At 43.1% G+C, this 22,171-nt stretch overlaps 1 protein-coding gene across 1 annotated transcript in view; it reads left to right on the top strand.

Annotated features, from left to right (window-relative positions):
- Positions 1–22,171, top strand: part of C10H12orf40 (chromosome 10 C12orf40 homolog) — a 51,903-nt gene that overhangs the window by 18,323 nt on the left and 11,409 nt on the right. Inside the window, exons 6-8 of the mRNA XM_030216770.1 lie at positions 5,692–5,886; positions 10,561–10,691; positions 18,999–19,471. Of these exons, the coding sequence (XP_030072630.1) occupies positions 5,692–5,886; positions 10,561–10,691; positions 18,999–19,471 (799 nt within the window). The remainder of the gene's footprint in view (positions 1–5,691; positions 5,887–10,560; positions 10,692–18,998; positions 19,472–22,171) is intronic.

Here is a 22,171-nt window from a genome sequence, read left to right as displayed (position 1 = left end):
CGCCAGGACTCTGTGCATGCTCAGTTTGTGTGCATGAACTGAGCATGTGCGAGGAGTGTTGGTGTTGGTGTTGGTGGTTTAGAAAACATGCTGCCAACTTACTTACACCAGGGGTGGTTCGGGCTGCGAAGCTATTTGACTGGAGGGGCTTGGGCATCCCCCGCATGTTGTTAGTTAATAGGTTCTATTTAAAAATTTCTCTATGTAATGAGAGCAACTTAACAGGGTGCTTTAGGCAGAAAAGGCACATAGGGTATATATGTTGTGTCTTTTTATGAAATGACAAAAACCTCTAAAACACTCCAGCCATATAATAATAATTAAAAACAAAACAAAACCCTGTGATATTTAAAAAGCAGACTGCAAAAAGAGTGTAATAAGCCAACCATAGTGTCCAAGAAGACCAAAGTTTATTCTTCAAAAGAGGTATGATGACGCAGCAACCCAACATGGGCCATGTTTCAACATACAGAACCTTCGTCAGGGGTTCTTTAAAGCCAGCAAAACAAATATAAAAGACTAGTAAAAAAGGCCCGTTTCTTAACGCAATGAAATGGGCACTAGTAGTGTAATGAGTTCCTGCCATTAATGTTTCCACGGTTGTATTCTGAATATAATTGTTTACATGTGTAAGATTTCTTTATATACAATAGTTTTTGTGTAAACTGTGTTACAATTTGGTAAAAGTTTTCCTTGTTCAGGCCCTTCAATCAGTTTAACAATCACATCAGAAGAGCTCCTTACTCGTGAGAATGCAACATACAGTTGCCCATGTGAGAGACTGAGAGTGACAGTGTGTTTTACAGACAGTGTAAGAGAGAGATACACAGAGTGATTGTGTGTGTGTGTGTGTGTGTGTGTGAGTGAGTGACAAAGTGATTAAATGTTTGTCTTCCCTTCCGTTCTGTGCACTTGCCTCCACTGATGTTCGTATTCAATCCACTCCACTTCCCTCCTCCAAGTTCCGTTCTGTCTGATTGGTTCTTCGTTCCTGTGATGTCGTGTTTGCTTGGCAACTACGCAGCGTTCCGTTTCCTCGACGTGAGGGTGGGGACAGTGAGCCAATGAAACGCTGAATGACAGACTTACGAACCCTACACTGCCACAGTGCCACGGAGTTAGCTTCATTCAGAATGTTGGAGGTGCTTTTTATTATATAGGACTAGCCGTTAAGCCCGTTAAAACGGGCGAGTTTTTTTAATTTCACCTCCATGTGCAGCAAGTCTGCTCTGTTCCTTGTCTTCCCCCCATGTCCAGCAACCCTCCCCTGTCCTCTTTCCTCACCCCATGTCAAGCCACCGTCCTCTGTTCCCTGCCCTCCCAAAGAGACAGTGAGTGTGAGAGTGAGCAGCTAGTGTGTGTGTGTGCTTGGGTGTCTCTGTGTGTGTGTGTGTGTGTGAGTGAGTGAATGAGAGAGAGTGTGTGAGTGAGTGAGTGAGAGTGCTTGTGAGCTGTTAGTACTCCCTGTCTCAGTGGAGGTTCAGTGTCTCCTTGTAGTCAGTTGTTGGAGCTGTGTGGCAGTGGAGGTTCAGTGTCTCCTTGTAGTCAGTTGTTGGAGCTGTGTGTCAGTGGAGGTTCAGTGTCTCCTTGTAGTCAGTTGTTGGAGCTGTGTGGCAGTGGAGGTTCAGTGTCGCCTTGTAGTCAGTTGTTGGAGCTGTGTGGCAGTGGAGGTTCAGTGTCTCCTTGTAGTCAGTTGTTGGAGCTGTGTGTCAGTGAAGGTTCAGTGTCTCCTTGTAGTCAGTTGTTGGAGCTGTGTGGCAGTGGAGGTTCAGTGTCTCCTTGTAGTCAGTTGTTAGAGCTGTTTGGCAGTGGAGGTTCAGTGTCTCCTTGTACTCAGTTGTTGGAGCTGTGTGGCAGTGGAGGTTCAGTGTCTCCTTGTAGTCAGTTGTTGGAGCTGTGTGTCAGTGAAGGTTCAGTGTCTCCTTGTAGTCAGTTGTTGGAGCAGTGTGGCAGTGGAGGTTCAGTGTCTCCTTGTAGTCAGTTGTTGGATCTGTGTGGCAGTGGAGGTTCAGTGTCTCCTTGTAGTCAGTTGTTGGAGCTTTGTGGCAGTGGAGGTTCAGTGTCTCCTTGTAATCAGTTGTTGGAGCTGTGTGTCAGTGGAGGTTCATTGTCTCCTTGTAGTCAGTTGTTGGAGCTGTGTGTCAGTGGAGGTTCAGTGTCTCCTTGTAGTCAGTTGTTGGAGCTGTGTGGCAGTGGAGGTTCAGTGTCGCCTTGTAGTCAGTTGTTGGAGCTGTGTGGCAGTGGAGGTTCAGTGTCTCCTTGTAGTCAGTTGTTGGAGCTGTGTGTCAGTGGAGGTTCAGTGTCTCCTTGTAGTCAGTTGTTGGAGCTGTTTGGCAGTGGAGGTTCAGTGTCTCCTTGTAGTCAGTTGTTGGAGCTGTTTGGCAGTGGAGGTTCAGTGTCTCCTTGTAGTCAGTTGTTGGAGCTGTGTGTCAGTGAAGGTTCAGTGTCTCCTTGTAGTCAGTTGTTGAAGCAGTGTGGCAGTGGAGGTTCAGTGTCTCCTTGTAGTCAGTTGTTGGAGCTGTGTGTCAGTGGAGGTTCAGTGTCGCCTTGTAGTCAGTTGTTGGAGCTGTGTGTCAGTGGAGGTTCAGTGTCTCCTTGTAGTCAGTTGTTGGAGCTGTGTGGCAGTGGAGGTTCAGTGTCTCCTTGTAGTCAGTTGTTGGAGCTGTGTGTCAGTGGAGGTTCAGTGTCTCCTTGTAGTCAGTTGTTGGAGCTGTTTGGCAGTGGAGGTTCAGTGTCTCCTTGTAGTCAGTTGTTGGAGCTGTGTGGCAGTGGAGGTTCAGTGTCTCCTTGTAGTCAGTTGTTGGAGCTGTTTGGCAGTGGAGGTTCAGTGTCTCCTTGTAGTCAGTTGTTGGAGCTGTGTGTCAGTGAAGGTTCAGTGTCTCCTTGTAGTCAGTTGTTGAAGCAGTGTGGCAGTGGAGGTTCAGTGTCTCCTTGTAGTCAGTTGTTGGAGCTGTGTGTCAGTGGAGGTTCAGTGTTGCCTTGTAGTCAGTTGTTGGAGCTGTGTGTCAGTGGAGGTTCAGTGTCTCCTTGTAGTCAGTTGTTGGAGCTGTGTGGCAGTGGAGGTTCAGTGTCTCCTTGTAGTCAGTTGTTGGAGCTTTGTGGCAGTGGAGGTTCAGTGTCTCCTTGTAGTCAGTTGTTAGAGCTGTGTGGCAGTGGAGGTTCAGTGTCTCCTTGTAGTCAGTTGTTGGAGCTGTGTGGCAGTGGAGGTTCAGTGTCTCCTTGTAGCTGTGTGGCAGTGGAGGTTCAGTGTCTCCTTGTAGTCAGTTGTTGGAGCTGTGTGTCAGTGGAGGTTCAGTGTCTCCTTGTAGTCAGTTGTTGGAGCTGTGTGGCAGTGGAGGTTCAGTGTCTCCTTGTAGTCAGTTGTTGGAGCTGTGTGGCAGTGGAGGTTCAGTGTCTCCTTGTAGCTGTGTGGCAGTGGAGGTTCAGTGTCTCCTTGTAGTCAGTTGTTGGAGCTGTGTGTCAGTGGAGGTTCAGTGTCTCCTTGTAGTCAGTTGTTGGAGCTTTGTGGCAGTGGAGGTTCAGTGTCTCCGTCTAGTCAGTTGTTGGAGCTTTGTGGCAGTGGAGGTTCAGTGTCTCCTTTTAGGCAGTTGTTAGAGCAGTTTGAAACGCAGGCTCATTTTTCAGTCGTGTGCCGGTCTCCCTCCCCCCTTCCCGCATACATGTTGTTGTTCCGCCCCTTCTGCTGACTCCTGCTGTTCAGTGAGCCAAAGGGGCGGGACAGCTATGTCTTTGCTTCATGCTGCAAAGCAGGACTTGTGTGTGTGTGTGCTGTGAGTGAATGCACCTGTTTACCTTTTTCTGTTGGCCCCAGAACGTTTTTTGATCCCTGCTTGGTTTCTGCTGCGGGTTTTTTTAGTTGCCTCGGCCACTTCGTCGTTCCTGCTGTGCCCTTGTAATGGTGGTTCTCTTCTCCATCCTCCCTCCCCTCCCTATTGGCTGCATTACGTCCTCCTCCGATTTCCACGCCCCCTCCTTCCCTATTGGCTGCATTACGCTTTGTTTTCCACGCCCCCTCCCCTCCCTATTGGCTGCATTACATCCTCCTCCAATTTCCACGCCCCCTCCTTCCCTCCCTATTGGCTGCATTACGTCCTCCTCCGTTTTCCACGCCCCCTCTCCTCCGTATTGGCTGCATTATGTCCTCCTTCAATTTCCATGCTCCCTCCCCTCCCCTCCCCTCCCTATTGGCTGCATTACGTCCTCCTTCGATTTCCACGCCCCCTCCTTCCCTATTGGCTGCATTACGCTTCGTTTTCCACGCCCCCTCCCCTCCCTATTGGCTGCATTACATCCTCCTCCAATGTCCACGCCCCCTCCCCTCCCCTCCCTATTGGCTGCATTACGTCCTCCTCCGATTTCCACGCCCCCTCCTTCCCTATTGGCTGCATTACGCTTCGTTTTCCACGCCCCCTCCCCTCCCTATTGGCTGCATTACATCCTCCTCCAATGTCCACGCCCCCTCCCCTCCCCTCCCATCCCTATTGGCTGCATTACGTCCTCCTTCGATTTCCACGCCCCCTCCTTCCCTATTGGCTGCATTACGCTTCGTTTTCCACGCCCCCTCCCCTCCCTATTGGCTGCATTACATCCTCCTCCAATGTCCACGCCCCCTCCTTCCCTCCCTATTGGCTGCATTACGTCCTCCTCCGTTTTCCACGCCCCCTCTCCTCCCTATTGGCTGCATTACGTCCTCCTTCGATTTCCACGCCCCCTCCCTTCCCTATTGGCTGCATTACGTCCTCCTCCGATTTCCACGCCCCCTCCTTCCCTCCCTATTGGCTGCATTACGTCCTCCTCCGATTTCCACGCCCCTCCCCTCCCTATTGGCTGCATTACGTTCGGTACAGGAACAGGAGCTGCTGGTGGAGGCGGGGTTTGGAGTGTTCCTCCTTGAACGTTCGGTGTCTACTGCGCATTTGCGGGTGAGTACGGTCACTCGCAATTTATATGTTTGATGGTAACATTCCAAATGCCTTTAAGAATAATATAACTTGCAGCATCACAGCACTACGCGTCTCCAAATTACTTCTTGGACACTGTGGTTGGCTTATTCCTCTCTTTCTGCAGTCTGCGCAATTTGGGGAAGATTTGCGTTCTGTTTTTTGTTTTCTTTCTATTCAAAAAGCTTTCATAGTAATGATAATTCTTATAGATTTAAAAATCTTTTTTTTTTTTTTTTTTTTTTTAGTGTAGTGGGGACCATTATATGTGGGGCAATGAGATGTCCAGCAAATGTAGCAACTTCAATTAATGCTGAAATTGATTCCCTGCCAGCAATGCTGACAAAGCCCAAAGTGAATGGACTTTCTCGGCATTGCTGTGCCAGGAATCGCTAGCGTGGTTTGGTAGAAGAGGCCCTTACTGTTTTAATCTTGTTATAATCATAAGTCCCATTTTTTTAATAAATTATATTTAAAACAGTCTTTGATCATTTATCCTCCAACATTTTGTGCAAAAAATCTTTTAAAGAATGTATAAAAGGACTTGTCTGGTAATCACTGTTCCTTGAAAATAAGGTACAGCACATACAATTCCACAGAAAATCAGAGCAGTGTTGAGGAAGTTGATTCATAGGTCTAGGAAAATATTATGTTGGGTCTGAAGCACAGGATGAACTTTCCTGTGATATACTAGTTGAGAAGCTTATATATTTACATTGATAACATTTAATTTTGTATCTTTCCTTGCTAGTTATTACCAGTTATAGAATCAAATTGTAATTCTAGCATGGAGTATCAATACAGCACAGGTGAAAACTATGCAACTTGCTTGAACTCTTCAGCTTCATGGCCATCTAATTGCAAACAAACACCAGGACTTGTTGCAAGAACACATCTGTTAAACAGTCCTTGGGAATTACTCTGTGAAGAGAAACAGAATAGCCAGGTATTTCTTTATTTATTTGGATTTAGCTCAAGATTTTTCATTCAAAGCCACTTACATTTTGGTACAGAATCTGTTTCTCAGTCCCCAAAAAGCTTACAATCTTACACATGCTATTCATAAATGCCATATTGTCAGTGGGGCCTATTTACTAATAACTTGTTTTAATCACATTAGTATGCATTAAATGCAAATTAACATGCATTCCTTACTACACATTAGTAAATCTAGCCCTTAGTTTGAGTCTGAAGCAATAGAGGGTCAAGTGCTATGCCCAAGAACACAAGGAGCGATTTGGATTTTGACTTCTCTGGTTCTGAGCCCATTGCTATGATCACTAGGTGACTCCTCTACTCCTTTATACTGTTTACCGTTCTCCAAGCTTATGGAATAATCTTCCCCTTACTATTAGATCTGAGCTCTCCCTGTCCAAATTTTAAGTATCATTAAAAACCACCTTCTTTTAGCAAGCATTTGACCTACCTGCTGCCTAGCCTCCTTATATGTAGTCTGCACAGATAAATGACCCACTAGATAATTTTGAATGATAGTAGCCTTTTTAACCTTCCCTCTTTTTACCTTCTCTCTCCTTCTTTCTATCCTTCCTACTTGCCCAACTTCCCTGACTAATATTATGAGTGATTGTGTGCTCTGTCCTATCTTGATTTTGTAGTTCTTTTCTATGCTTTTATTTGATATGTACTTGTAAACTACCTTGACCTTTTGTTAGTAAATGCAGTATATCAAATCATACAATAAACATAAACAATTCATTACCAAGAATATTTGTTCAAAGATTTAACAGAGCAATTTTCAAGGGCATTTCTACATGTAAAATGGGGGGGTTTATATGAGGAAGTGGAATTTTTTAAAACTGCAATGTATTATGCAGAGAAACCAGGCATTCCTATGCATAGACTGCAATATGTGCACACTGTTTCATTTGTAAAAGTATGCATTTAATTTTACCCAGAAAAGTAATTGCACAAACTACAGCTGCACATATTTTTTTCTAGTCAATATTGAAACAGACATTTTTCCTTCTGAAACTGTACTTAAAGTCTGTGTTTAAAATCATTTGAATGGGTGTGTCAGACTCCAAGGACTCATCAGGTAACCCATAAGGATGTGGCCTCTCTTGTGCCTTTTGTGGAGTTAGCATCTGCAGTCTTTGAAGAGGACTGAAAAATGTCTAACTGCTTATAAAGATTTCTTGCATTTACATTGGTGCTTTTTAGTTGAACCCACTGTTGTTCTACTTTAGATAGATCTTATAGCTTAACTAGTAACTCCCTAATATCCCATCTTAAAGGTATTCAGGAGTCTGGCCATTTATTTTTTATCTCTAGTATTACACCACAGTGTTAGATCATTGGACTTCTGGGTACATGAACATTTTTGCCATTGTAAATGTCAGATCCAGTGTGCCAGATCTGGACATAAAGGTTTATGTTAACCACAGGTGGTCAGCCAGCATCATTTTGGATATTGGCAAGAGTGGGGACAAAGGGAGTTTCTTTTTTATGCATATCTTTTTAGACATTGTTGGAAATGGTAGGTAACAGAGTCAACTGGTGAAATATTGGGTCCCTTTATTTTGTCATTGGGAGTAGAGGGTGTCAAAAGGGAAGGGGAATGTGTGATTGGGTTATAATCTTGGATAGAGATATGAAAGAAAACACCACCACCATGCGAACAACCCATTTACTATGGGCTACATAGCATGGAGGACTTTAAGATAGAACTTGTGCATACTGTACTTCTTGATCTAGCATGCACCTCTATTCACACACAGAGGGGCATAATTGAACGGGGTGCCCAAGTTTTTCTGAGGACGTCCTTGCAGGACATCCCGGTGAAGGGCAGGGAAACCCATATTATCGAAACAAGATGGGCGTCCATCTTTCGTTTGGATAATACGGTCGGGGACGCCCAAATTGTGAAATTTAGGTCGACCTTAGAGATGGTCATCCCTGGTTTTCGGCAATAATGGAAACTGAGGATGCCCATCTCAAAAACGACCAAATCCAAGCCCTTTGGTCATGGGAGGAGCCAGCATTTGTAGTGCACTGGCCCCCCTCACATGCCAGGACACCAACCGGGCACCCTAGGGGGCACTGCAGTGGACTTCAGAAATTGCTCCCAGGAGCATAGCTCCCTTACCTTTGGTGCTGAGCCCCCCCCCCCCCCCCCAAAACCCACTCCTCACAACTGTACAACACTACCATAGCCCTAAGGGGTGAAGGGGGGCACCTAGATATGGGTACAGTGGTTTCTGGTGGGTTTTGAAGGGCTCACATTTACCACCACAAGTGTAACAGGTAGGGAGGGGATGGACCTGGGTCTGCCTACCTGAAGTGCACTGCAGTACCCACTAAAACTGCTCCAGGGACCTGCATACTGCTGTCAGGGAGCTGGGTATGAATTTGAGGCTGGCAAAAAATATTTAAAAAGGTTTTTTTTAGGGTGGGAGGGGGTTAGTGACCACTGGGGGAGTAAGGGGAGGTCATCCCCGATTTCCTCCGGTGATCATCTGGTCAGTTTGGGCACCATTTTGAGGCTTGGTCGCAAGAAAAAATGGACCAAGTAAAGTCAGCCAAGTGCTCGTCAGGGACACCCTTCTTTTTTCCATTATCGGCCAAGGACGCCTTTCTTTTTTCCATTATCGGCCAAGGACGCCCATGTGTTAAGCACGCCCCAGTCCTGCCTTCGCTATGCTTCCGACACGCCCCCGGGAACTTTGGTCGTCCCCGTGATGAAAAGCAGTTGAGGACGCCCAAAATTGGTTTTAGATTATGCCGATTTGGGCGACCCTGGTAGAAGGACGCCCATCTCCCAATTTGTGTCAAAAGATTGGCGTCCTTCTCTTTTGAAAATAAGCGTGATAGTCACTATAGTGCACTGGTTCTGAGCCTAATCTTTGGGATATGCTCACCCAATGAGGTTCTCCGGAGATAAGGGCTTCACTGATTCCCATCAAACCTTTCTATTCTACAGGAAAGGAGAAAGTCTCTGCCAGAGGCTTTTTGTTCATTGATTTTATCAAAGAAATAGTTAAAACCATTCTTTTTTGGCTAGAGGATGAGGAAGAAACCAGGACAGAAGGGAAATGGGACTTGATATACTGCCTTTCTGTGGTATTTTGCAACTACATTCAAAGCAGTTTACATATATAAAGGTACTTATTTTGTACCTGGGGCAATGAAGGGTTAAGTGACTTGCCCAGAGTCACAAGGCGCTGCAGTGGGAATCAAACTCGGTTCCTCAGGATCAAAGTCCACTGCACTAACCACTAGGCGGCTACTCCTGAGGTTGGATATCCTCAGTCCTCCCTAGGAAGGCATGGCAGTGGCCATTCACAGAATCCCGATGGATGCACAAATGAGGAATGTGGGAAATTCTCTTCTCTGTGCACCCAGTAAGTAAGGAGGTGAACTCTGCATAGAATCCAGAAGTCTCCAGGATTCATGAAGCAGCAGTTATCATACCACAGTGGTAGTTGGACTGGCTTTCATCAAGACTAAAGTAGTATGTCCCAGGATATCCACAATGATTGTGCATTGCCTCCATTGTGTGTAAATCTGTGTAATAGATTTTAAAGATTGTTTTTCAACTGTGCTCTAAACTGACAGTCTACTTTAAAGTTCCTGTTTTCTGACCGAAACTAATTTTTATTCTAAAACAAGATGAAGTCATGTCTGATTTATTTGGTACAAAAGGGAAGTGGAGCATGTTTAAGGGTCAAGAGATAAGCCATCTGGCCAGTGGCTTGTTTACTTGAAACCAAGAGCATGACACTATATTCTCTTGCACATCTTTGTAATTTTTCATGGCTCTGAAAGAAACTAATAAAAAGGGGAGCTTTGAACAGTGAAGCCAGAAGCTCATCTATGGGTGGATGCACTGCATAGAACCAGACTCCTGGTCAGACTCCGGCTTCGCTGAAAAAGGGGCCTCTCTCAGCTGATGTAAAGAGCCTGGATGTAGAGATTAAGGAGCAGTGATGAATGGATGTATGATTATTTGTTGCTTCTTTTCCTGGTCCAGAGACTCCTTGCTTTGCTTGGATGTAGGGACCAGTGGTGTAATGATTATTGCTTTTCCTGGTCAAGAGACTCCTAGCGTCACAGATAAGGAAGCCTGGATGTATGTAGTAATTAATGACCAATGATGTAATGATTGTTTATAGGTATTGTTTCTTTTCAGTTATAATCATTGTGTATATTGGTTAATCATTGTATATATCTTAATCGTGTATTTTAGAACCTGTAATAAAAGTCTCATTTACCAAATACAAATCCAAAAGAATCCACAGTAATTACTGAGTAGTCTGTCAGTAAAGCAGGCTGTAAAACCAGGTCAGAACAATCTGTTACACATATTCATATTCATTGTAGATATTCTGAAACCTGAATGCTGGGTGTCTGAGAACCAGGTTGAGAACCACTTCTATAGTGATAGCTTCATGATGAGTACACTAAATATTAGTCCATCATTTTAGTGTGCATACAAAATTTTCTAAGAGAGGGTGCTATAAATAAACAATAGAATCCTTAAAATTTGAATGGGATAGAAATCAAGAATGAAATATAAAACTAAAAAAAAAAAAATAACCTGTTATTTATGTGATATAGTCTGTAAATGATGCAACATTGCCAATATTCCATATTTTGACAGTTTGCTTCATTTTCCCAGTTTGGAGGTGGTGTTTCTGAAGATTCATGGGTTTTTGCATCAAAACACAAACATATCAACAATCAAGCAGATATGAGGAAGTTTGGAAGCTTGTTTGATCAGTCAAATAGTGGGTAAGCAAAGATTTTTAACAAATGTTAACATGAGTTTTCTTTTTAACTTGCACTTAATAATTTAAGAAGAATTTACTTGACAAGAAAAGTGTTTCCATAATTTCTGTATATAATCTAATAAGAAATAATTTGAAAAGTGCATACTTCTAACATGTCAAAATGGTATGTTTCATTTGAAAATTCATGCTTGTATTTTTCAAGGACTGGCTATGAAAAAACAAAATGTGTCTTGTTAGGGTGATGGGTCTGTATGAAGTTTGCGTGTGTGTGTGTATCTTTGCATAGATGCATATAGTTACACAGATGGAGCCTCCCCATTAGGCATTATGTCATGGGCAAAAAATGCACCTAAAAATACAGTGCTACTCTGTCTTCAGTATAGGGAGTGTCAATGGAAATACCTGAGAGCTAGATTAAAAAAAGGAATAAACAAAAGTAAACTTAAAAAAAAAAAGGAACAAAACAATATTTGTCTTGATTTCTTTTTATCTTCAAACAAGGATCTACACCAACTATCTCAACCCTCTAAAGTCCAGAATAGCATCTAAAAAATGTCTTTTCTGCAGACTCAAAACCCATATATATCAGTTATATATCAGATAATATAATGAAACAAAGCTTCTTGGTGCTTACTCAGAGTGAAATTAGTTTCTCCTGTCCTGCATCATTTACACAGATCAGGGAAAACCCATGATCCTGATCTTATGGGAGTACAAAAGTGATGAGTAGCCATACCTCTACCACAATAGATTTCACCAGAAAGCTAGAGAGATCTATACTGTCCACAGATGGACTACCCCACACTCTCCCACTTCTGTGAAACCCATTCTTCTTTAAATAACATAGGCCTTACTATGTTTGTTTATGTTTATTAAAACTTTCTGAGTACAAGCCATAAGACCTAACAATAAATTTATTTATTTGTTGCATTTGTATCCCACATTTTCTCACCAATTTGCAGGCTCAATGTGGCTTACATTATGCCATAGTGGCGATCGCCATTTCCGGATAGAAACTTCCAGGTGATGTTGCATTAAGGCACATACATAATAATATCATAAAATCAAAAGGAACACCAGTAATTATAGGAAAAATAAAAGACCAACATACGGTGAATCAATCTTACAAAAGGAAAAGGCAAAGTAAAAAAAAAAACAAAAACCAACAACAAGAACCCCCCCCCCCCCCCACACACACACATACACAAGCTGCTGCAGCCAAGCAAGTCATTCCAACCTCAGGAAGGTAAAGCAAAGGATCCAAAGGCCAATTAAAAAAAAAAAACTGTCTCCAACAGTGTCTTGAATTTAGTAACTGACAATTCTGATGATATTGGTGGGGGGGGGGGGGGGGGGGAGGAGATTATTCCAAATGGAAGGAGAAAAAGTAAAAAGCAGCAGAACAAGTAGACTCATAATGAGCAAGTCTTGGAGATGGTAGTACCAAGACAATTGGCATCCAAAAAGCATAATCAGTGATTTTCAATGTTTCTTAAAAATATTTTATGAACAAATCTATTGAAGAGAATAGATGTATTTTAGGAAAAGTTCAAGATGTGTTAATTTGTCTTATATAGTTCTCCAAACTTTTAAGCTTATGATGCATCACATTTTTATCCTGAATCAAACCTATGTGCACAGATGATGCATCATGAATTACTCATGCACTACAGCCTTCCGGTCAATATTCAGCCCCCACCGGTCAGGTTTTTTATAAACTCTGAACTCCACAGGCATAATTAGCCCTGGATTTTCAGTGCCAGTTCATGTCTGGGCAACTACACTGAATATCCAGGGGCTAGTTCAATGGTCTTGGAGCTCGCATTAAAAAAAAAAAAAAAAAACTTGGTCAGGTGCCCTCCCCTCTTCCCAATCTCACCTCCCAAGTACTCAGAACATCCATTTGTGAAGCTTTTGTTACATGTAAAACTTTGTAACTTTATAACTCAAGATGCATCGCCTATAAATAGCACTTTCTCCGAGGACAAGCAGGCCTATAATTCTTGCATGTGGAAACCGGGTAACGTGATCCACATTGCGTGGTCCAGAGCTTGTGACAAGCTTTTAGAGAGCTTTTTGGAGCATGAATTGCACTCCACCGTGCATGTGCAAGTGCCTTCCTGCCCACTGAGAGAACACAGGACCATCAGTTCTGTCTTTTCCACGGTGAGGAGTAGATGCATTTTTCTCTTCTCTCCTCTCCTCACAGCTGCCGGTTCTGTTTTCTACGAGAGCTTTTTGTGCCTTCCTGGTTTCTTTTTATTTTGTACCTCATTCAGGGTATTCTTCCTTATATTTTTAGTTTATTTTCTCCTTTTTTTAAGTTTCCTTTATTTTACTGTGCTCAATAGGCTGCCTTTAGGCCTGATCGTTGATCGGGTTCTTCCCTTCATTTTCTCTGGTGCTTTGCCCCTTTTTCGGCACCATCTAGTCTTTTGATTTAGCTACAGCTGTTTTTCCTTCCATTCCATTGAAGATTTCCAGTGGCTTTAAGTGCTGTGCCCGGTACAATAGGTCCATCTCTGGCAAAGACACCCATTATTGGTATGTCCAGTGTTTGGGGCCTGAGCATACCACTTCGAACTGTCTTCGCATGAAGAAAAGAACACAGTTAACTAGAAAGGCTCAAAGAGAGAAACTTGGAGGCAGGTCCAAAACCTCGATGTTGGTTTCAGCATCGGTATCGAGTGTTTGCATCAGCATTGGGTGTGTTGGTCTGTTTGGCTGCCGGATCCTTGGACACCTGCATCAGTGCTGGCTGCTATGCAGGCCCTCCAGGACTGATTACTGTCAGACTCGACCCTGAGGCAACATGAGGACTCAACATTGTCCTCATCATCCCCAAGGATTATCAATGCCAAGTATTGGAAGAAGCATTGACATCGATTGCCCTCAACACATGGTGCCGGAAGCTGCGGGCCACCGAGGGATTCCCCAGCATCCGAAAAACATTGGTGCCAGGAGGACTTATCCCTCTCCGTGCAGAAGGTGCCGATGCATGAATCTCCAGGCAGAAAGACCAGACACCCGCTTTGACCCCACAAGTTCAGCAGCCTGTTTCTACACCGACACCCCAGCTTTTCCTGATGTTGGCCCTCAATGAGCGCCTCCGGGTCTTGCTCCCTGAGCTTTTGGCTTAGTTTATACAATAGAATGCATAGGCATCTGGGGTTCTTGCTCCTGCCATGCCTCTTGAAATTTGCCCTTGTGGCCATCTGACTGTTGTGGAGTCTTCAATGTGGTGCTGCTTGCTGTTTCGACATTAACTGCCACCCATGTTGGCACCCCCTCGACGTCTGTGGAGGAAGTTTCCCGAAGTCCAGGCTGGAGCCGAAACCTCGATGCCTCTCTCGGTTATGTGGTTCCTTTTCATCAAGGCAGGCTCGCTATCAGCCCTCCCTTGAGGAATTCTTGGCTAATACCGATGAGGAGTCAGAGGAAAATCCATGGTACTTGGAGGAGGAGACTTATGACATCCCATTTGATCCCTCCCCTCCACAGGAAAGGAGAAAGTCTTCCCATGAGAGCCTTTCCGTCCCATCTTTTATTAAGGAAATTGTGAATGTCGTTTCAATGTCTTTGGAAGTAGAGGATGAACCCAAGATGTTTGAGATCCTGGACTACAAGTCTCCTAGAGAGACTGTGATGGTCCCAAGATCTTATGGACGTTCAAGTGAAGAACTGGGAGTCCCCTTTGTCAGTCCCTGTCCTTCCCAAGAAGAATGACACTCCTGCTTATAATCGAACGAGAAAAACGCCCAAGTTCCGACCTAAATCGGGAGATGGACGTTTATCTCACAAAAACGAATAAAGCGGTATAATCGAAAGCCGATTTTTGGACGTTTTCAACTGCACTCCGTCGCGGATGCGGACAAAGTTGATGGGGGCGTGTCAGAGGTGTGGCGAAGGCGGAACTGGGGCGTGGTTATCTGCCGAACAAAGATGGGCGCATTTCACCGATAATGGGAAAAAAGTATGCGTTTTTAGCTAGAATTTAGGACACTTTTCCTGGACCCTGTTTTTTCACGAATAAGGCCCCAAAAAGTGCCCTAAATGACCAGATGACCACTGGAGGGAATCGGGGATGACCTCCCCTGACTCCCCCAGTGGTCACTAACCCCCTCCCACCACAAAAAAAATGATGTTTCACAACTTTTTATTTTCACCCTCAAATGTCATACCCAGCTCCCTGGCAGCAGTATGCAGGTCACTGGAGGAGTTGTTAGGGGGTGCAGTGGACTTCAGGCAGGTGGACCCAGGCCCATCCCCCCTTCCTGTTACAATTGTGCTGCTTAATGCTTATTAGTCGTCCAACCCCCCCAAACCCACTGTACCCACATGTAGGTGCCCCCCTTCATCCCTTAGGGCTATAGTAATGGTGTAGACTTGTGGGCAGTAGGTTTTGAGGGGAATTTGGGGGGCTCAACACACAAGGGAAGGGTGCTATGCACCTGGGAGCTCTTTTACCTGTTTTTTTGGTTTTGTAAAAGTGCCCCCTAGGGTGCCCGGTTGATGTCCTGGCATGTGAGGGGGACCAGTGCACTATGAATCCTGGCCCCTCCCACGAATAAATGTCTTGGATTTATTCGTTTTTGAGCTGGGCGCTTTCATTTTCCATTATCGCTGAAAAACAAAAACGCCCAGCTCTCACATTGTTGAATAAAACATGGGCGTCTATTTTTTCCCAAAATACGGTTCGGTCCACCCCTTCACGGACCCGTTCTCAGAGATAAACGCCCATGGAGATAGGCGTTTTCGTTCAATTATGCCCCTCACTATGTACCAGATTCAGTATTCCCTGGATTTGATAATTGCCTCATTATTTCTTAGTGGTGGAATCCACGCTCAAAAGGGCCAGGAGTTCTAAGAACTATTCCTCGGCACCCCCTGGCAAAGAAGCTACAACAATGGATTCTTTTGCACGGAAGATATATCACACCTCTATGCCCATATTCAATTATACCAGCTCTACATCAGCCTGCATTTGCAGTCCTTGGTGCATAGTATGTCTGATTTCCCACTGGAGCACGCAGTAGAGGTTGCTGGAGGCTACGTGTCGGGGATAATCTTTTTGGAGAGAAGGTGGAGGAGGTCGCTGACCTCATCAAGAAGCACACTGATACCATCGATACTCTGTCGCACCTGGTGCCTTCTGCAACTACCTCCTCATCTAGAAGTTTTTTGGCAAGTCGAAGAGGAGTCCTTACTACTCACAGAAACGTAGTTACACCACTGCTTCTCGCCGGCTTCGGCAGGCTCTACCCCATTGTGTTCGTTCTCATCAACAGCGTGTGCCTAAGGCCCAGTCAGCTCCCCAATCAAAGCATGGAGTGAGCTTTTGACAGGCTCCAGCAGAGCATAGCCACTTTAAAAGTGACCATCCTAGATGAGTTGCCAGTCAGGGGAAGCTGAAGTTTTTTTTGAGAAAGGTGGCCCCTTGTAATCTCCAACTGATTACAAATAGTCCATCTCGGTTACACCCTGTGTTGGTGAAAGACAGTGCCAGATTGCCCACAGAGAGCAAATTAATTTGGCTCTCAGCGCAAGCAGGTACTTGCAGAGGAACTCTCCACCCTTCTAAGGGCCTATGCAGTCGAGACTGTTCCACCAGGGGAAGAAGGGAAGGGATTCTATTCCAGGTACTTCCTTGTGCAAAGGAAGACAAGTGGATGTGTTCCATCCTAGACCTAAGGACACTGAACAAATTCCTGGTCAAAGAAAAGTTCAGGATGGTTTCTCTGGGCACCCTTCTCCCTGTGATTTAGGAAAACGATTGGCTATGCTCTCTGGACTTTTACTTCCAGTTCACAGAAGGTATCTTTGATTTTGGTCCACACATTCACATCTCACTACTGCCTTGAGCAGGATACCTGATACGACAGTTGGTTTGGACTGACAATTCTGCAGAATTTGTTTGGGGTCTAGAGTCCAACTGCACCCTCCTAGGCCCGCCATTTTGTTCTGTTCCAGGCTGCACTCTCACTCAGATTGTATATAGTTTCAGGTTAATCTGTGTTTGACCTCGCCATTGTGTGGTGTAATTGACCAATGGTTATTGTTTTCAGTGAACCCGGTAGCTAAGGATTCCTACATGTGAGAATAGCCCTGTTTGTCCTCGGAGAAAGCAAAGACACTTACCTATAGCAGGTATTTTCCAAGGACAGCAGACCTTATATTCTGACATACCCTCCCACCTCCTCTTGGGGTTGTCTCCTCTTTTCTTTTATACTCTAGTATTGTACTGGTGATCCTGCGCTCTCGTGACTGTCGGGAGGGCACTCCCGCATACATGGTGGAGTGCGACTTGCACGCCAAAGAGCTCTCTAAAAGCTTGTCACAAGCTCCAGACAGGGCAATGTGAATTGCGTTATCCAGTTTCCACATGTGAGAATATAAGACCTACTTTCCTCAGAGAATACCTGCTACAGGTATCTTCGCTTTATGGGGCAGTCCACCCTTGGCATCTCTGGTTGTACCAGAGGCAGTGGAGGATGAAAATGACTTGCCCTACAGCTCCAGAAGTGCCAAGAGGAAGACTCAGACTTCAGTTCTAAGAGGGAGACTTTTGGGGTAATCCTGTTTTTGAGCTTCTATCCCAAGTCAGTGGGTGATTTATAGTTCCTGATTTTTGCCTATTAAAATCAATGCTGCAGGCCCCATAATAGACTAAGATAAGGTTGTCAGAAATTCACAGCTGGCCTGAAATCTCTCTCCTATAATTAGGTAACTTGGTAACTCTTGAGCTCTAACCATTAAGCTGCTCCGTTCAAAGCATATGCTTGTCTAGTCTTTATGCTCTTTCACGATTATTGCTGCCAATGCCCATGCTTGGTTCTGTAGTTTCCCCTGCTAATTCTGGAGATGTGGAGTTTGGGGGGGGGGGGGGGGGAAGAAATAGGGACACTGAATATGACTCGGAGTTGGGGAGGGGCAAGAGAAAACATATATAAATAGGGGCCCATAGATGTATGTTTGCCTAGGACCCAATGTAATCTGGCCTTGGATGTCTGCTTTCCACCTTAATCAATCATCCTATCACTATTTTTTTTCTTGTGCCATATGCACACAGTAGTGAATGAGTTGTACACAATTGGGATTGTGAAAGAACCTTAGCCTTCTACTTGGAGCAGACTAAAGCCCTTAGAAAGTCCACGCAGGTTTTTGTTTCTTTTGACCCCAATGAGTCCAGGATTGCCATTGCCTAAAGGAACACTAGCCATTTTGCTAGCAGATTACATCCGAGCCATGGCTTTGCTAGTAGCCACGTGAGATCAGCTTCTATGGTAGAGATTTGCAGGACTATGAAGTGGACATGGTCTATACATTCTGATCTCATACCTTGTTTGGAAAATGATTCCTCTTGTACCAGGAAGTTTGGTCAGTCTATCCTGCGGAATCTCTTTGAGGTTTAGAATACAACTCCAAACCCGCTCCTCATCCCATGCCCATTTTCTTAATTTTCAGGTTGCCTTTTAAAAAGGAGAAAAGTAGCTGCCAACATACAGTTTTGTTTTCTGCCTCTTGGCAGTACCTTTCTGTTCTCCTTTTATTTGTTGAAGGCAGTTTGTAATGAGGAAGACCTACTTGTGAGGACTTGCAATCTTGGTTGCCTGCCTGTAGAGAAAATCAAGTTATCTTGAATCTTCCTTTCCATGAAGAACATCTGCTTTAAGTAACTTGATTTCTCCAAAAAAAGCAGTTGACTTCTCATATGAATAGCTATATGTGGAACTATGCTATTGGTGCAGGAGGACCCATATCTGTACTGTTTATGATTCTAGCAGCTTATAGAGTTTTGTTTACATTTTCTCTGGCTTGGGCTCCAGAGAATGTTGATGGATGATGTTAAACATTTGTGAAATTTAACATTCTGCTACTTTGTTTTCTTGTTGTAGTAAAACCATTTCTACAGATAAATATCCCTTTTAGACTTGCATGCTAATTCACCAACTGAATATTTTTTTATACACTTAAAGGCATAAATCTGAAAATCTGCCAAGTAGGCTCAAATATCTCTTTTGTAGTATGAAAGGAAATCTACAGAACTTACCCCCCTGTTTACTAAGCCATGCTAGTGTGACCGCCATTCGCTAATGCCGACACAGCCCATTCACTTTGAATGGGCTGTGTCGGCATTGCTGCACAGCTTAGTAAACGAGGGTTAATGTACTTAGATGTTTGGTCATTTATGTGGTTCAACATTTTTGTAGAACATGATTATTCAAGAACAAATGGAATCTTAAATCAGTATTGTAATGCATTTTTCATAGTACTCATTTGATTATTATTATTGTTTTTTTTATACCAGTTTAGGGAACCTAAACATCACTGATAAAACTCATATTATGAATATTGGTAAAGATTCTGGAACTACTACAAGAGAAGAACCCTTTTTCTATTCAACAGTACAATGTGACCAACCTGAATTTGTCCTGTCTGAAAACAAAAATCAGTTGATTCATGATGTACCCTCAGAAAATGATGGTCCTTTTGTTAATTTCAGCAACCCCTTATTTATGAGAAATAAAGATACTGATATGACATCTAACAGCTGTGGCCTTCATGATGCTCAAGATTTATATGACCAAAACTACAATGATGAGGGATGCCTTGGAAGTGGTCTTGCAATTTCTGAGAGGGTTTTGTTTAAAGATACAAATATTTTAAGAAACACAGCAAGCAAACAGGTTTATGACAACAGCTTGGAAAAACATAATAGCCAGAATGAAAACCTTTATAAGACATTTTTCCAGAAGCAACAAGTCCATTTTAGCAGATCAGGTTAGTATTAGTGAGAGGAGAACAAGAAATTACTAATATGAGGTGGGGGGGGGGGGGGGGGGGGGTGGAGCCAGAACCAGAGATTAATGGGGGAAATGTAGAACTTATTCTCAATGATCAGAAAGCTTGCATAATAGTATACTGTGGTTTAGCAAGTGCTCCTTGTTTAATCTATATATTAATACACACATCACCCAGTCTGTAGTTTCTTACGTACTGAAAGGTGAAGTCTCTGTGGAAGAACTTTGCAAAGATGTTAGTTTGTTGATATCTCTACTCTTAACACTTGATAGATTGGAAATTTAAGTGCAGGGTGCCCAGGGCAGTGGTGAATGAATTGTTTGTATAATATAACCATTTATGTTTTTGGATTTTTGTTTTTTTATATAGCTTCTTAGACTGCATTAATCTGGAATAATTGAACATTAAAGGGCCCTTTTATTAAAGCTTAGTGTACACTAATGGACTTAGCTCATGTTAAATGCTAAGAAGCCCATAGGGCTACTTAGCATGCAGTATGCTTTACTAAAAGGAAGAGAAAAGAGGGCTACTGCAGATTTTTTGTTTTTAAAGTCACTGCAAATGAACTCTGTGATCACTTATCTCAGACTGCAATTTTACTACATGGAGCATTCATATTCCTATACTGATTTTAAAAATCAGCTGTCCATTTTTATAAATTTTAATATGGTATTGCAGCACTGAAATGTCTCTTAATGCATGCATATATGGAACTGTACAATCTTCAATGACATTGGATGACTGGCCTAGGAGTAAATATAAGAAGTCTTAAAATGCTGCTTTCATATATAAAGAGCTGACAGATTGTTCAAAACTGCAAATTATCACTGTCAACCACTGAGCAAGTTGTAAATAGGAACAACAAACACTGTTTGACATGTCTGTATGCAAATGCCAGAAGCCTAAGAAATAAGTTGGGAGAGTTAGAATATGTTGCACTAAATAAAAGGATAGATGTAATAGGCATCTCCGAGACCTGGTAGAAGGAAGACAACCGATGGACACTGTCATATGAGGGTACAAATTAAATTGCAGTGATAGGGTGGATCAAATTGATGGAAGAGTAGCATTATACGTTAAGGAGGGCCTTGAATCAGATAGACTAAAAATTCTGCAGCGCACATCTTAGAATCCCTATGGATAGAAATTCCATATGTAAAGGGAAAAAGGATAGTGATAGCAGTGTACTACCATCCACTTGGCCAGGAATAACAGACAGATGCAGAAATGTTATCAGAAATTAGGGAGACTAACAAACTAGGGAACACAATAATAATGGGTTATTTTAATTACCCTGATATTGACTAGGTAAATGTAGCAACAGGTATGCTAGGGAGGTAAAATTCCTTGATGAAATCAAGGACCGCTTTATGGAGCAGCTGGTTCAGAAACTAACAAAAGGGGGCACAATTTTAGACCTAGGTCCTTAGTGGAGTGCATGATCTGGTGCAGGAGGTAAAACGGTGCTGGGGCCACTTGACAAGAGTGACAATAACATGATCACATTTGATATAATCTGTGGAGTAAGTACGCACTGGAAATCTTTTCAAAAGGGAGACTATGATAAAATGAGGAGAATGGTGAAAAAAAACTTAGAGGAACAGCTGCAAAAGTAAAAAATTTACGTTAGGTATGGGTGCTATTCAAAAATAAAACCCTGGAAGCTCAAACCAAATTTATTCCATGTATTAAAAAGAGGAAGGAAAGCCAAATGACAGCCGGCATGGTTAAAAAGTGAGGTGAAGGAAGCTATTAGAGCTAAAAGAAAATCCTTCAGAAAATGTTAGAAGGATCCAACTGAGAATAATAGAAAACAGCACAAGGAATGGCAAGTCAAATGCAATAAAGAAGGCAAAGAGAGACTTTGAAAAGAAGATTGTGTTGGAGGCAAAAACACATGGTAAAAACTTTTTTAGGTATATTAAAAGCAAGAAACCGGTAAAAGAATTGGTTGGATCTCTAGATGATCGAGGGGTAAAAGGAATACTCGGGGAAATCAAAGCCATGGTAGACAGATTAAATTAATTCTTTGCTTTGGTTTTCACCGAGGAAGATGTGAGATACCAGTGCCAGATATGATATTCAATACTGATGAGTCAGAGAAACTGAAACAAATCTCTATAAACCTGGAATACATAGTGAAGCAATTTGACAAATTGAAGAGTAGCAAATTGCCTGGACTTGATGGTATACATCCCAGAGTACTGGTAGAATTGAAAAATGAACTTGCAGAGCTATTGTCAGTAATATGTAAGTTATCTTTAAAATCAAAAATGGTACTGGAAGATTGGAGGGTGACCAATGTAACTGCAGTTTTTAAAAATTGGTTCCAGAAGTGATCCAGGAAATTATAGACCAATGAGGCCGACGTTGGTGCTGGGAAAGATGGTAGAGACTATTATAAAGAATAAAATTATAGAGCATATATATAAGCATGGATTAATGAGACAAAACCAAAATAGATTTAGTCAAGAGAAATCTTGCCTCACCAATTTTCATTTCTTTGAAGGGGTGAATAAACGTGGGTAATGATGAGCTGGTTGATAATTGTGTATCTGGATTTTCAAAAAGGCATTTGACAAAGTACCTCATGAAAGACTCCTGAAGAAATTAGAAAGTCATGGGATAGAAGCTAATGTCCTGTTCTGGATTAAAATCTGGTTAAAAGAAAACAGAGTA

This window comes from Microcaecilia unicolor, chromosome 10 (genome assembly GCF_901765095.1).
Source record: "Microcaecilia unicolor chromosome 10, aMicUni1.1, whole genome shotgun sequence".
NCBI lineage: Eukaryota > Metazoa > Chordata > Amphibia > Gymnophiona > Siphonopidae > Microcaecilia > Microcaecilia unicolor.
The sequence above is the reverse complement of the archived record's forward strand: the minus strand, read 5'-3'. Positions and strand labels throughout refer to the sequence as shown.